This window comes from Thermobia domestica, chromosome 7 (assembly GCF_964235325.1).
Source record: "Thermobia domestica chromosome 7, izTheDome1.hap1.1, whole genome shotgun sequence".
NCBI lineage: Eukaryota > Metazoa > Arthropoda > Insecta > Zygentoma > Lepismatidae > Thermobia > Thermobia domestica.
Window position 1 is genome coordinate 286,476,556 of NC_137460.1, and position 16,528 is coordinate 286,493,083.

General features: G+C 37.1%; 1 protein-coding gene across 1 annotated transcript in view; it reads right to left on the reverse strand.

The window, feature by feature from the left end:
• Positions 1–3,252: 3,252 nt before the first annotated feature.
• Positions 3,253–16,528, reverse strand: part of LOC145690997 (uncharacterized) — a 35,299-nt gene continuing 22,023 nt past the window's right edge. The window contains exon 2 of the mRNA XM_081766473.1: positions 3,253–4,047. Within this exon, the coding sequence (XP_081622599.1) occupies positions 4,035–4,047 (13 nt within the window). The 3' untranslated portion in view covers positions 3,253–4,034. The remainder of the gene's footprint in view (positions 4,048–16,528) is intronic.

A 16,528-nucleotide genomic window follows, 5' to 3' on the forward strand; every position in this document is an offset into this window, starting at 1 on the left:
GAAGCCAATATGACTGTAAATTCAAAGAAATCCTCATTTTGCAATAAGAGTTTTCAATTTCTTGGTTTCGTAGTCACACCTGAAGGCGTGAAAAAGGATCCGTCGTATGTAGAAACAATTCGAACATTGCCTCGTCCGAAAAATGTAAAGGAACTTAAGCGACTGTTAGGTTTGTTCGAGTGGTGTTCAAAATTTGTATATCATTTCGCTCATTTAGCCAATCCATTGTTTGAACTTCTGAAAAAGAATAAAAAATGGGTTTGGACTGACGAATGTGAGCAAAGTTTTGCCCAGTTAAAAGCATCATTAGCCGAAGAAGTGCTGTTAAATCATCCGCTGTTAGATCACGATTTTTGTTTAGTGACAGACAGTTCCTTGGTAGCAGTGGGAAGTATATTATTCCAAGAAGTTAACGGTGAAAAACACATACTTGGTTTTTACAGTAAAACTTTGAATAGTGCACAGCGAAATTTCACAATCACAGAATTAGAGGCGTATGCAATCGTTACAGCCGTACGTAAATGGGGACATTTATTATATGGCCATCACGTGAAAGTTTACACGGACCATAACTCGTTAGTGTTTTTAAATAAAATTCGCCATTGGAACTCTCGTTTGGCTCGGTGGAGTCTTGAACTACAGGGATTTAATCTAGAAATAATGCACATTTCAGGGAGTGAGAATGTTGCCAGTGATGCATTGTCCAGGATAGTTTTAGCCCCTCCTAGTGAAATTTTGGATATAAATAACTTAGAAATACTTCCATCGTTCTTTAGAAACCTCACACCAGGAGAGTTAACCGAAAAACAAAAGGAACATCCTGAGTACAGTAAAATTATCAAATTTCTAGAGAAACCGAACGATCCCTACAGTAAGATGCAAAACAGAAATGTAGAAAAATTCTACAAACTAGGAAATGGTATATTGTTGTATAAGAACTTTCACTTTCCCAATAGTTGGAGAATTTGCATCCCACCATCTTTAGTAAACCTGGTAATTGAAGAAATGCACAGCAACCGTGGACATTTCGGGTGCGAAAGAACTGTAAGCTTCATCAGCGAGATCTGTTATTGGAAATCTATGCGGCGAGACGTGATGAACTATATTAACGATTGTCTCGAGTGTAAACGAACTAAAGTTGATACTCGGCCCCCGGCTAGACCTTTAGAAACCATACAGGTGAAAGGCCCTAGGAGATTAATTTCAATTGACATTATCGGACCTCTTGTGCCATCTCCCTCGAAGTGTAAATTTATACTCTCAGTTTTGGACGTTTTTACTCGCTACCTTGTTCTTTATCCAATCCGGAACGCTACTACGAAGTGCGTAGTTAAATGTTTGGAAACATTGTATTTTGTGCACTTAGGAATACCTTCAGCTATATTGGCGGACAATGGTAGTTGCTTTATTTCTAAAAATTTCAAACAGAAAATGGAAGAATATGGTGTTAAGATATTTTATTCAACGCCCTACCATCCGGCGTCGAACGCGGTGGAGAGAATCCATCGGAAGACGAACAGGTTGTTCAGACTATTTTGTAAAGATGATCATGGTTCTTGGGAGAAGTTTATACCACAAGTTGTAGTGTTGCTGAACTATTCTATATCTAGCAGTCTTGGCGCGAGTCCAGCCAGTTTATATTTGAACATTCAGGCTGAAAAACCAATTTTCGAACATTTTGGCATTTTTACGAATGATACGAACGAAAACGATAATGAGAGTTGGGACAATAAATTGGTAATGGCTGATTTTAAAAGAAAAGAAGTGATCCGAAAGCGAAATGAAAAGTATAACTCACAGCAGGAGAGTAAACACAAAATACAGGTGAACGATCTGTTTTTTTTGAAACAGATAAACTTAAGTTCCGCAACAGACAAGAAAATTTCAAAATTTTTCAATGTGTTCAAAGGACCCTATCTTTGTGTTAACAAACCATCCAATTCAGAAAAGGTGTTCAAATTGTTAGATCCTTTAACTGGTAAATCAATTGGGTCACATTCAGTGGATAGACTTAAGGTGTGGAAACCTACGAAACAAACTCGTAAAATCTGGTTAGACCTAGCAGTAAAACATAGTTCTCAAAAGTACCATGACATGATTTCAAGCGAATTTAAAAATTCAGATTTAGAAAGTAGTGTTGAAACTGTTCTTTGCAATGCATTAACTACAGCACCAGTATGTTTGTCTCAAAGTGTTCAATCAAGAAGTAACAACCAACGAATACATAAAATTTTAGAGAAATTGCTAGATGTTGACAAGTATTTGAATTTTCTGTACTGTAAAAACCTGTGTTCATCTGATGTGTTGGAACTTGCAAAATCCTTATGTGTTATTGAATGAGAAAGTACAAGGAATGTAAAAAAAAAAGAGAGAAAGAAAAGTTGTTTCATGATTTATGCAGGCATCTGTGACCCGCTATGCGACTTCCAGATGGCCGTTGATATTTTATTTTCCGAAGTAATGGAAAAACTAGCAAAAATATATGCCAAGTCATGGAGATGAGGTCCCCCCCCCCTATGTGTAATGGGTAATGTAACATGTTTTTAATGCTCGGAGTACGCTATTTTGGTAAATCCCATTCTTTATTATTTTAAATTTTTAACCTTGTATTCTATAATTCGGCCTCATCTCGGGGTAGTAAAACCAAATAATTCATTGTGGGTAGGTTCCTTCGAAATTTACTCGAACTTTCTGAATACCTATGTATGGGCGAAATTTGGTTCCCTTGGAACTTTTTAAGTGTTTGAAGGGCCGCCATTTAGAACATTTTCATCTGATTATTCTGGTTAACGAACTCATCAAGATATTTCAACAATTAATGCTTGTGCCAAGTTTCTTCTCAATCCGCTGAAAATTAGGGTGGTTATGGCCTTCACAAATAGCGTTTTATATACACAGATAGATAGATAAATAGACACACAGAGGGAGAGAGAAAAAGGTATTTGCTTCTTTCTCCCTTCTCGCACCTGTGCTACGTCAGAGCTAAACCGGTCCTCTTTGACAACATATTGACCAGCCCAACCTAAACACAAGCCTCTTACTTACTAACGTAGAAACGTAAGGTGTAAGGGATGTAAAAAAGTTTAAGGGATGTAAGGGATGTCGAGAGGTGTAAGGGAAGTAAAAAATGTATTTTTAATAACCATGAGTATGGATTCGAACCCCTCCACTTCCATGTTTTTTTTTTTTTACTTTTTGCAGGTACGTCAGAACGTTCAATTTTTATTCTTTACTAATTGCAAATGGCGTTTACATTCAAAATAAAAGGAATTCTGGTGGCATTTGTTCGGATATTCTTTCCTTTCAAAATGAAGAAGAAAATAAAAGCAATACGCAAAGACTAAAAGTATTATCAATACTAAAAATTATCAATAATAATTGCTACGAAAGACTAAATACGACCTCTTCCACCATCTCTCATGAGCTGTATGTATTATTAACAAACATTTTTAAAAGCATCCTCTCCGGGGATTCAAACTCGCATACTTTGCATTTGTGAGCCAGCACCTTAATCACTATACCAAGATCATCCCGTGGTGAACGTTTGGTTGTCGACGTATTTGTTGTATTTGGGTTTTTTGTTCCCACTTCGACAATTTTTAGTCTTTTTTTTTCGTTTAACAGCTGTTTCTGGCTTTTTCTTTCTGTGTCATCCTTTATTTACAGTATGCACTATTCGTATTCACAGCTTGTGCCCTTCTGCAATGTCTTATTCAGGTTAGACTTTTCTTTTTGCCAAGCAGTAAACATTTGATTGATTTAATTTTCATACTCTCCACGGATGGAGCCCAGGAATGCAAGACTCGAAAAATAGGTGTACATTTACTTTCCTGACAGATAATACCAATATACCGATTTCCATGGTGAACTTCCAGTGAATTGAACCTATATATAGGATGTTCCACAATATAGTGATTTCTTCAGTGATACTTAACAAAGACCATTAACCCTCTGGCGGCCGCAATTCTCTTCACAATTGAATCAATTTGTTCGCTCGCTTCTTCGGGAACAATAGGATATCACCGACGTGAGGCTCACTTTTTGGACCTTAAAAGAAATAGGACAATGTTAATTTTAAACTTTATTAACCAAGGTTCGTATGTGGAGGAACAATTTTCAAGCTTTTTCCAGCAATTTGGTATTTTACAGATTTGTGTTAGTAAGCACAGATCCGGTCTTGCACCGAGTTGAGTTCCTTCCGAATTACGCTTACCAAAGCACTTTTCTATTATTCTTAACTTATTTAATACTGCATTTCCGATGATGAAGTCGGAATGGATTTGCAGCACTAAAATGCAACTCACGTTCCACATACACGGCTACGAAGACAAATTTGAATTTGTTAAGTCGCGCAAAACCATTTAGCTCCGACACAAAAACGACAACACTGTAAATTCGTTACCACACAAAACCAACAATTGAACTCTCAAGCCTTCCCTGGCTTCTTCGACAGGATAGGTACGCTCAACCTCAGCTCTACCATTCATCATGTGTGAAACATAGGCATGACTTGCCGGCTAAACAATTACATTAGAAACATAATTGTCTACAGTTACACATAACGATTCTTCCTTTTTCGCTATCTCTACACTGCATATTTCCTTTTCCTGACTGAAATCAACTTTCTGGTTTATTTCGCACATATCTTCCGCAACGTGGGCCGGCTCGAATTCAAGAATATTTGCGGTTTCTTTTTCGCCTTGCACTTCCTTGCACTGTTGTATTTTAGTGGCTTGCCAACACACAACTTATGCCGTTCGCATATATTCACAATTCTCAGTGAGACGTTTCTTTCATTCCACTACACTATTTTTAAACTCGGCAGTTACTGAATCAATATGATTGGCCGCGTTAACTAATTCAGAGCGTACCTCAGTTAATGAGTTATTGGCTTACTTTGATATTATTACGTAAACTGTCTGCTTTGGCATTCAATTCGCTATTTCCTACGCTTACAAATCGCTTCTGTTACAGATTCATCTATTTTTTGTCCTAGACGTCCAATATTCAATTCCATTTTCCGAGCAATGGTTTCTAATTGTTTCTCTAATTCCTCTGTCAACATTGCTTGAAATTGTTCTAAAACACTAGCCTCCATATTGATATGAGTTAAAAGCAACTATTTCAAAGTACAAAAATATAAATGTCTCAGTTTGATACGAAAATAAGAAACATGCACTTAAAACACGAAACACTAAGAATTTTGATATTACGACCATTAACAACCAATCCTTGTTTTATTCACAGCTCAGATTACACTTTGCGAAGTGGTTCAACATAAAATAACCACAGATATAAACTAGTACTATATACAAAACATTGTCTGTTATTCATAAATGCATATTAAGGCGGAATCTGCGGAATTTGCCCTTTTCATCTCGTAAGTCGTAGATCACTTGTTCACTGATATGGCCTAAAGAAACCTCCTAAGCATAATCCACTCACCGTTTTTAGCGTAAAATTTAAATCTGTTCTTTTACTCGTAGGATCTTCATTCTAGTGACAGTAACGTAAGAAAAAATAAAAAGTTTTCTAAATGAGTTACATGTCTGGCTAATTGCAGACATGTAACATTTAATATGAATCGATTCAGCCATTCCTGTAGCTAATCCCAGATTAGGTTGATGTCAAATTTTTTGTACTGAGGTACAGTATGCAGATTGTTCGTCTTCTCTCTCTTGAATATTTATTTCCGAAAACACTGCTGCACGCGACACTTTTTTAAAAGTAAAAAGGCTAGTGTGCCAACTGTCCTTTCTCTAACAACAGAGACCACTCAGATTATAATATTTGACGTACAGTTTTAATCCTGTTCCCGTCTTTATGTTGGGTTACATGCGTAGGATCGACACTGCGTAGCATCGACACTGCGTACGATCGAAACTAAAACCGGCGTAGGATCGAAAACAGATAAGGTCATATGATCGAACAATAAAAAAACAATTATTTTATAATCACAGAATATTAAGTAATAGTATTTTTTGGGAGTTATATAGGGAAAAACCGGAGTAGGAACAAAACTGTATACGACCGAAACTGCGAAGCGTCGAAACTGCGTAGGATCGAAACTGCGTACGGTCGAAACTGCGTAGCGTCGAAACTGCACAGGATCGAAACTGCGTACGATCGAAACTGCGTACGGTCGAAACTGCGTACGATCGAAACTGCATAGAAACGAAACTGACAAATAAAATAGTGACAAATATAATTAAATAATCATACAGGGGTGTACCCAGGAAGTTTTTCTTGGGGGACTATGACTTATTCAGGAGGACCAAAAAAGCTAAGACATGTCTCAGCAGGGAGAAAGGAAAAGCCTCCCCCCAAAAGCTACTACTTCTGATCAAGTTGGCAAATTCCTTGTTCAGAAGATTGCCGTTAAGTTCAATTGACTTAGCTTAACATTTTCTTAGTTACCTAGTTGCTGTGAATTGTCACTTCTTTTATAGACTTTGCAGGTGGCACAATCGAAGGTTAATGTAATTAGTTCAAGTTTTTGCTAGTTTGGGCTTCGTCCCAAATTTACTAACTTCCAGGGTTGTTTTGTTTAAAACAAATTATTTAAAACAAATGATTAAAACTTTTTTTAATTGTAATTTAATGTTAATTGTAATTGTTTGTGAAAAATTTGGGAAATTTATCCTTTCCCCCCCTATTATTTCAGTGTCCTGGGCTATATTCAAACCAACGTACAACTGTCTGAAATCATTCTTGGCCTACAAAACGCACCATAGAGGAGCACGATTGGATAATTAGGGAAGCCGGTGAACCATCATGTATGCTGATTTTTGCTTCTGACGCGTAAGAAGTGCCAAAATTTCATGTGTATTATGAGAGAGTTTTTTTCTTTCTCTCTTTGTATGGCAGCCTGCGACTTCAGGTTTTTACTGTACCTTGTCAACATACCATAAAATTATTTTTAGGTGACTTGAACCCATGCGGCTTCGGTGTTGCCAGCTAGAAAAAATCATGAAATTCGGCTAGGGATTTTTTTTTAATTTTCACTCCTAAATTTTTTCAATAATCCCTCCCGTTAGCAACACTGCAATCTAACTTACACCAAAAAATAGCCATGTCCCTCTTCTAAAATACAAGATGTAAACGATATCAATCGGGCTAACAGTGTTTGGGCAATAAATCATTAACTGAAAGTCTACGAAAACCCCAAAATCGATTTTGTCCCGAAAGGGTTAATGAGATATGCGCGCCAAAGATTTCGGGCTCTAATTTAACGTGAGCCCTCCCCTTCAAGTTTCTGGGCTGGTCCATAGGATGAATGGCCTACATAGTACTGTCTACGGGCTGGATGGGCTACCAAATTTCAGCTTTCGTTCTCCCATAGTTAATGTGATATAGGCGCCAAAAATTTGGGAGCTAACTTCACCAGAGCCTCCCAACTTTCTGGGCTAGTCGAGATAAAGATCGACGGGCTAACAAATTTCATCTTTTGGGCCAATATAGTTAATAAGGTGTGAAAACCAAAGTTTTGGGGCGTTAACTTAACGTGAGCCCTTAACTTTTTGGGCAAGTTGAGATAATGGGTGTACCAGGTACTAAACTTCATGGGCCTTCCAACCCATTATTATTTAGCATTTGGAGCACTCAAGGAACACAGATACAGGGTCTCCAAATGTGAAAATGAAAATGCAATCTGTAAGTTTTATGTTCGACTGTCATCCTGAGTAGACTAAAGGAGACGCAGATGATGAGAATAAATGGAATGGTGAAATGAATTTATTTGGGAGGGAAGCAAAGTATGATACATTTCAGTCATTATACATGCAAATAGATGTTTTATGGTAATTTTTTTTGCTGAAATATAACTTCGGTATCTTTTATATGTGTTTAGGAGCTGACATTATTATCTAATAATTATAAGGAAGATAAGTTTTTTTTAAGGAGGATACAAGTTTTTCACCTTCGTACAACAATTCATGTTTAATAGGCGTATAGAAGGGGCTCATGCCCAAAACATTGGGACTCCATTTCTGGGACCCCATGGTGGGGACCCGATTCCTGACCACCACTGTGCTGAGGGGAATCGGATCTTTCCAACGTCACCATCTGTATGCAACAACTCCATGCTTAAACGAGAAATAGAGTGGACTCGAGCCCAACATTTCGGAACCACATTTTCTGGAGCTTCGAGGCCAGGGCCCAATTTCTGACATTACCGCTTTCGTTAATCGACCTCGACCTTTCAAACGCTAACACTAACACCATGTTAAATAAGCAAATAAAAGAGACCTGAACCCAAACTTTTGGGATCTCATTTCTGGAGTCTCAGGTCCCGGAGCTTTCCAACACCACAATATGTATCCAATAACTCCATGCTTAAAAGAAAAATATAATGAAGCCAAGCTCAAAATTTCCGGACACCATTTTTGGACCTTTGAGACAAGGGCCCAATTTCTGACGTTAACACTGTGCTCAGACGACCCGAACATTTCCAACTTCACCACCCACATACAATTCCATGTTTAATAGGCGTATAGAAAGAACCCGCGCCCAAAACTTCGGCACCCCATTTTTCTGGAGCCTCATGGCTGGGGCCCGGTTTCTGATATCACCACTGTGCTCAGGAGACCCGGACTTTTCCAATGCCACCATCTGCATCCACTAACTCCATGTCTAACACGACTTCCCCATTGTAGGAGGATTTTGACGAATTTTCTTCAGGTTCTTTACAACTATTTACAACGTTTCAAACTATTCATAAGAAATGAAATTTCAATACATTAGAAACTATGTTCTTTTAAAATGTTCAAAATGGATGACAGCATTGATTTCCAGTAATAATTGTAAACTTTCGTAATTTTATTCTCTGGAATCTTTTACGGTTAAAAATATTTTTGTGAAATGTAACGGAATACATTGAAATGCTCCTACTCCCACGGGTACGTGTTCCAATAATAAATCGAATTGAGGTTCACTGTACAAATGAGAAACTCCCAAAGCGAAGTACAACATTGTAACGTTGTTGACATACATATGAATAACTGGTGATTAGGTCGTTAAGCTGTACATAAAATCATATAAATTTTCATTCATATTACGCAGACAAGTACACACAGAACAGCATATGAATCTTTATCTGAGTTTTGTTTCTCTAACTTTTTGACAGCCTTTACGAAATAATAGAGATGCAAGGGCTCGGAAAAAACCGGCTTTTTTGAAAAAAAACTCGGTTTTTTCTGCTTCGCTTTTTTGCTTGGGAAATTTTGGGCTTTTTTGAAAATTCTGCTTTAAATTGATAAACCAGATTTTGTTTCGCTTCTCTACAATACAAAAAGTCATTTAATTAGTGGTTGATGCCGATAATAATATAAAACCTCGAAAATAAACCATGAATTTCGAAAAGATATTTCAAACAGTTTAACTTCTCAACATATTTACATTACGACTTCCACCAAAGGATTACCCAATGTATATAATAAGATTTTTTTTTAACCTCCTACATACAAAAGTAAGCAGGGTTGGCAAGAGCCATGGTTGTTTTTGAAAATGCCAAAAACCCGTTTTTTGGGGGGAGTTTAAACTAGGCTATTTTGGTTTAAACCAGGTTTTTTTGGGTTTACATATTTTGTTTTATGTATTTATATTACATATTGACAGAAATAAGTTTGTTTCGCCTTGGTGTTATTATGCAACAACGGGGTTATGCTGGAAGAGCTGACGTAAGCTTAAAGAAGTCCGGTCAGTAAATTTCTTAAATTGAGAAACTCCCGCCCTAGCCATCGGGAAAATCCCGTCATTACTCTAAATGTAAAACAATAACGGAAAAAGTCCTGTTATTGCTTTGCATGTAAAATTTAAAGGTCAACGTATCATAATCAGTACGCTAAAACTGAGGTATTAAATTACAAATTTAGTGCGTACATATCATTGAAAGTACAATCCAAGCTAATGTTGGAAGCTACGTAGGCAATCGATAAATTTTGTCAATTTATATCAGTATATTTAAGCAACCTTGGCTTCTTTATAAAACAACAGGCATTCAGGCATGCAGAAATACCTTTTATTTTTTTTCGGTTTAAACCAGTTGTTTATTTTAAAAAAAGAAGAAGAAAAACAGCTGGTGTAAACCAGCCAACCCTAAAAGTAAATACTTCTTTAAAAAAAATACTCAAATAAGTAGCAAAATTCTATGTAGTATTTTTACTTCAAAATATTCCATACCCTCTATTTGGAACAAAATAAAATTAAAATAAAACATAAGAAAAATACTTAGATTTATATGATACACTTAAAGGCTGCACACCTAGAGCTTTTGGTTTTGTATATTCTTGAAATTCTACAGTTTTATATAAACACGAAAGCACCATTACTGTTTATTCAGTCCTCAAGTTTTCTGTATTTTTAACAAGAGGGATTGAACATGAAGGGTGTGAGATAAGAACATGGTAACCCATAATTTTTCTGTTTTAAGAAATTAGAAATTTTCTGCTGCACAATCCATTTTGAAAGTCGGAAAGCTGATTTTTCACGTAAGTCTATACATGAGGGATTAAACGAAGCGGTATGCGTTGCTGCCTATGTGATGCTGCGTAACTCAGCAATTGAAAATTTGTTAGTTACCATGTTCTTGGCTCACACCCTTCATATCATTATGGAACTCTCCCCACCCCACCAACACACACAAATAAAAGGACTACGGAATATATTTAAGTTAAGATAAATACAACTGCACAACAAACATGATTGACTGGAGCTTTTGCGCCTCTATCGAGAAGTCCGGAATCCAACTCAGCATTCGACCATTCTGACAAAACTTTTCTTCATTCCATCTATGAAGTAAAAATAGTGCGTGTACTGTGAGTTGGCTGACTTCATTTCTTATTGTTTATAAATCGTTATTATTACTAATTACCAGCAGTGACGGTTTTGCGAGGGTTAGGGGGGGCGCCTGTAACTTGTCCATCCTACCTGCAGTTTGGATTCTACGCAGTTTCGATTCTACGCAGTTTCGATCGTACGCAGTTTCGATCCTACGCAGTTTCGATCCTACGCAGTTTCGACGCTACGCAGTTTCGATCCTACGCAGTTTCGACGCTACGCAGTTTCGATCCTACGCAGTTTAGGTCGTGTGGAGTCCATGAATATAACCCTAATTTATAGCTGCACAGGTTAAACAAATTAAAGAGAGAGAAAAAATATATATTTTATTAGCGCATGATTAAAACTTAAATTATTTCAGGGCAACTGCGTAGGATCGAGACTGCGTAGCGTCGAAAGTGCGTACAATCGAAACTGCGTAGGATCGAAACAGGTTTTGAGCTGAATTTTTCGATCGTACGCAGTGTCGATCCTACGCCGCATTCCCCTTTATGTTACCCATTTGAATGGACGTAACGTAATAAAATGCCACTTAAATGAACACGCTCAACATATTAAATATTTATTTCACACAGTTCAGCTCTCTGTATTTTAGAATGTGATGCATAACATATTTCTTCAATTTTTCGGTACTCAGAGTGTAGTATTTATCTTCGCATGCCCTTTTTACTTTTAGCGAAAAAGCAATAATGAAGAATGTTCCACGATGCTAATAACACACGAGAGGCATTGTTTGCAAAAATTCTGTAAAAGAAGGATTCCAAACCTTGTAGGCTATATATTTCGATTTTTGTGAATAGCATTAGAGCAGGTTATGATAAGCTCTATGTTGAGAGCATAAACATAGGAGCATTAGCAATAATCAGAAAGTAACGAAGGTGCAAGTGGTTGACCATATTACCTTACCATATATTCTTATCCTTTAATAGATTGTAGAAAATAACTAATTATTTCACTCATCGGATAGCGATAACGTGATCTGAAGTGAAACACTTCCAAGTCAGTTCCTCAGAGAGCGTAAATGAGAGGCCAAAATTTAGAGTACGTAAAGAATAGAAGAAACGGATAATTTTAGTTTCTGTTATCTCCGGACATAGTTGTATATTTTATATTGTATCATATAGTAACAAATGTGTTTCCCTCACTTATTACGGATAAGACAAATTCAAATTATATCCTTTGTGTTGAGAAGCGGAAAAACAGTTATTACCAACCACAAGTTTGATAATATATCAAGAAGAAGGATTGGAAATATCTTCCTAACTTGTATCGGATTTGTACCTTTTCCTTGCAACTATTCTACAACCAACATTACGGAATAAATAACTTATTTTTTTTGCATTTTTAGTAATTAAGTTTAACAAAAAAGGAGTTTGTGCTTTATGCAATTTACAAATTTGTAAGAATATCCCTACCTTGAAACTACAAAGAAAGTTTCAATTCGTTCTATTTCAAGCCCTTTCGAATTCGAACATTTGTTTAACCTGCTCTGAGCCTATCGTAGAAGTATGCATATTTGACATCCTGCTATTCCTGGTAGAAGAGACAAGTAACTCGTGAGTATTTTTTTTTTTTAATGAAGAAGGAAGTATTAATGTCCGTGCTGACAAACAATGAAAGAAATTTTGGTCGTAGTATTAAACTTGTTTCAAACTTGGTGATCAGAACGGCTCCTACTCTGCGGATGGTATAATTTGAGACCGTTTCATTTCTTTTAGGCGAGTGAAATGAATTGAGATCTTATTTGAGAATATAAAAGAATGTAAGAATATCCCGGGTACAAACCATGAAAAATTTCCCAACCATTCTATTTGAAACATGTTTTGAACTTTAAGAGCTATTGCCAGTTACTTTGCTTCTAGCTGGAGAGAATGTAATTTGAGATCACGTCTTTCTTATTAGGTGAGTGAAATAAATTTTGTTACCCTGCTTTTAGATTTTAGACATAAGTGAGAATGGCCATAGACACAAGTCCCGCAGGATTTTGTATTTTTTATTTAAGAACAGCTTTAGGATAGAAGATTAAGAATAGATTTATCAATACAAAATAACTATGTAAAGTATCTCTTTTGATAAAATAGAACCTTAATATATTTAAAAAATGTGCCCAACGTCGGTTTCTTACTTTTGGGTTCCCTTTAAAGGGGGTTGTTATTATAACTACAAATCGATTTCTGAGTAACGTTAGTTTCAATTTCTGTTATGGGGCAGCAGCATTTTACCAGATAGTGTTCTCGTTGTACTTTTAAAAAGGGTATTTTAAAAGCGACTTTTCGTTCTTCTATATAGAACTCCTGTAGGCTGAGATCATCATTATTAATTAAGTTTATTTCAGAGCGATGTAAAGTCAAATTTCTTGGTGGGTTAAAGAGATGTACTCATAAAATGCCAGCGAAGCGTTATTTATTTATTTATAAATTAGCCCTGTAAAGTCCACATTAAGAATATTATCATAAATAAGAATTTATTAAGTACATTCCGATTTTCGAACAAAATTTCTTTGTAGGATAGAAAACTGCACCGTCTAAGCTGCACTTCATTCTTGAATGTAGGTTTACAATAGTAGAGCACGATGATGGTTGAATCCTAGTTTTTATGAGACAAAGATTTAAACTGCTTTAAGAAAAATTATATTCCACTTTTATTATATTTCTTACACGGGGGAATATATTCTATGATCCGATCGAAAGTAGCAGGAACGTGAGAGTAAAACTAACCAAGACAGACGAAAAGGTTATGGAGCTAATGGTTTATAGTTTACTTGTGTATCAGTTTTCTGATATATTTTGTGTTTCCACGTATTTTTCCCTTTCTTTAATTTGCACTTTTCTCAATTTTTAAGACACTATTTTCGATTGAATTCCAACAAAGTATGAGTTTTCTATCATTTTGTCAGTACTTGTGTATATTGATAGCTTTTCCCATAGTTCATACTACCTTTTTGGACAGGTCCTTTTTTTTTTTTTTTTTTTTTTTGCATTTGAAGCTGTAAACGCGGACTTATTCCATACAAAATCAGGAAGTTCACGAGTGAAGCCTTAAAAATTAAAGTGAGATCTTCATTTCAAGTGAAATTTACGTTTGTTCGAGTAGAACTGGCTGATGACTCAAAGCTCATAGAATACAGGCTTGGGTGTCGTCTCTAGGCTTATGAATCACCCTTCACAACAATTTCCATTATCAAACCTAGATTTCTTTAATTTGTTCTATTGTTTTCTTTTAAGATTATAGCCTGCATTCTCCGTTTTTTGTAGACTACTTACAGTCTTATCTAGGACACTTGTCTCATGCCTTTTTCTTCCTTGTAATTCTCTATTTTCGTTGCCTCTCTTTTCTGGTTAGTTATAACTCAGTAGGTTACGATTATGCATTTTAAATATTGCATCGTCTCTGAAGTTTAAACTCAATCCCTTTCTCCTTCGTTTCGTTCTGTTTTTTAAGATATTTTCTGAATTTAAAATTACTCTAATAGCATATACCTTATAAAAATGGAAATCCTAAAAGAGCTGCGAGTGAATCAAAAAGCTACTTTCTCTTCTTTGTCTTCAGTTAAATATGATGTTACTATTTGGGTGAATCCTTCGCGATTAATTCTCATCAGTATTGTCTTAAAATCGATAGGATAAAGCGCGAGTAAAATGGAATTGAAACAAGAAGAAACTGTTGGCAATCAACAGGGATATCATCTAAAAGTTTGTTCTTGGCTTTCTTTTCATTCTTCCGAATATCATTTTGTTATGTTTGTTTCTCTTTTCTATTTGGTCTATTGCTAAACAATATCTGGAATTACAAACATGCATTATAACGAACATTAAGAAAACGGAAGTGATGTTCACCTGTTTCAGGTTATTTCCAGAGAAGTTAATTTTGTTTATAACAAGTTTTCGGCTTCGTTTATAAAGATTTATAATTTGTGCTAAAGTAATGTATGATTTTTCTCTTGTTTTCGTTGTTCTTTCTTCTCGCGATATTCTTTACTATATATTGAGCTAAGTTCTCAAATTAATTTTCTATTTGCCACTTGATGTTATCCCATGCCTCTGGATTAGCCTGGCCTATGAATTTTTCTAATATCAATAGTGTTCTTATTTCTACCAGGGTCATAATGAGAAGCTGTGAGGGGCGTAGACTTAAAATCATTAATAAGGCGCACTGAATGTAAAATAGGGACGTTATAACATGTGCGTATTTCTTATTTAACTTGCTGATCAACAGTTGTATGTGGAGTATTATTACAAACTATCTTCGCAGACCGTTTAAACGCTCAAAGTTGTAAGTTTCAAAACCACATAATCTTATTCCGTTACACTCAATAATACATCTACATCAAACATAAGATGAAGACCTTGGAGGGCAAGGGAAGTGACTTTTGAAGTAGATAAATTTGTCTACAAAATTGACACTCCACAGTGAAATACAGATGGTGATCAGAAAAATGGAAACACCTGAACGAAATTGCAACTTACCAGATTAATATTGTGTCGGGCCACCTTTCGCCTTCAGAACAGCCTTGATGCGACGTGGGATGGAGGCATAGAGGTCGTGAATGCTAGCAAGTGGAATTTTACACCATTCCTCGAGCAGGGCATCGGCCAGTTCTGTGAAAGAGGATGGAGGTGGAAATCGTCGCCGGAGTCGTGTTTCCAACACGGACCACAGATGTTCAATTATGTTGAGATCTGGTGATTTTGCGGGCCAGGGGAGGTGTTGAACTTCATCCCGATGTTCCTCAAACCACTCTGCAACAACTCCAGCTGTGTGAGTGGGTGCATTATCATCCTGGAAGATGGCGTCATTGTCCGGGAACAACATCCGGACCATAGGATGCAAGTGATCTCCAAAATTGCGACATAATCGTTGGCAGTGATTCGTCCGCTAAGTTTGACCATAGGACCAAATGAAAACCACGATATTGCGGCCCACAGCATCACCGAGCCGCCGAGATATTTCAGAGTTGGGCGGAGACACTGCAGATCATAAGCTTCTTTGGGTGTTTTCCACACATAAACACGGCCCGTGGTTGGGAATAGGGTAAAGGATGACTCAACCGACCATATCACACGTTTCCAGTCCTCAACGGTCAGAGCTGCATGGTCGCGGCACCTATTGCGGCATGTGAAAGCGTTAGTCCCTGATGTGCGGTTTGGCACGTGTAACACGACCCCTTAAGTTCATGTCATGTATTTCGCGGCGGACTGTGATTGTCGAATCAGGTTGGGGGGGCTGCTGATTTAGTTCTTCCGCCACTTGCTCCGCAGTGGCACGACGGTTCTGGGTGACAATGCGCTTTAATACCCGGCGTGACCTGTCACTCATGATTTTATCCCGCTTCCCCGATGTGGTTTTCCCCTGTGTTGTGTAGGCCGTCATCACCTTCGACACTGTCCCACGCGACACACCTAACACAATAGCCACTGCCGTCACACTCACTCCACATAACCGCGCACCAACAATGTGTCTTCTTTCAAAATCTGATAGGTCTCTCAATTTACACTACCTCCGTCTCAGGCAGCCACTGGATTGTTTTTGTTGTTGTGTTTGAGTTTAACGTCCCGTTCAGCAGCGAGGCTATATGAGACCTGGACCTACTGATTAACGTGGAATCCGAACCACATGAGCTCCCGCCGGGAATCGAACCCGGGTCTCCCACGCCAAAGGCGCGAAAGCTAACCGCTTAGCCACAGAGGAGCTC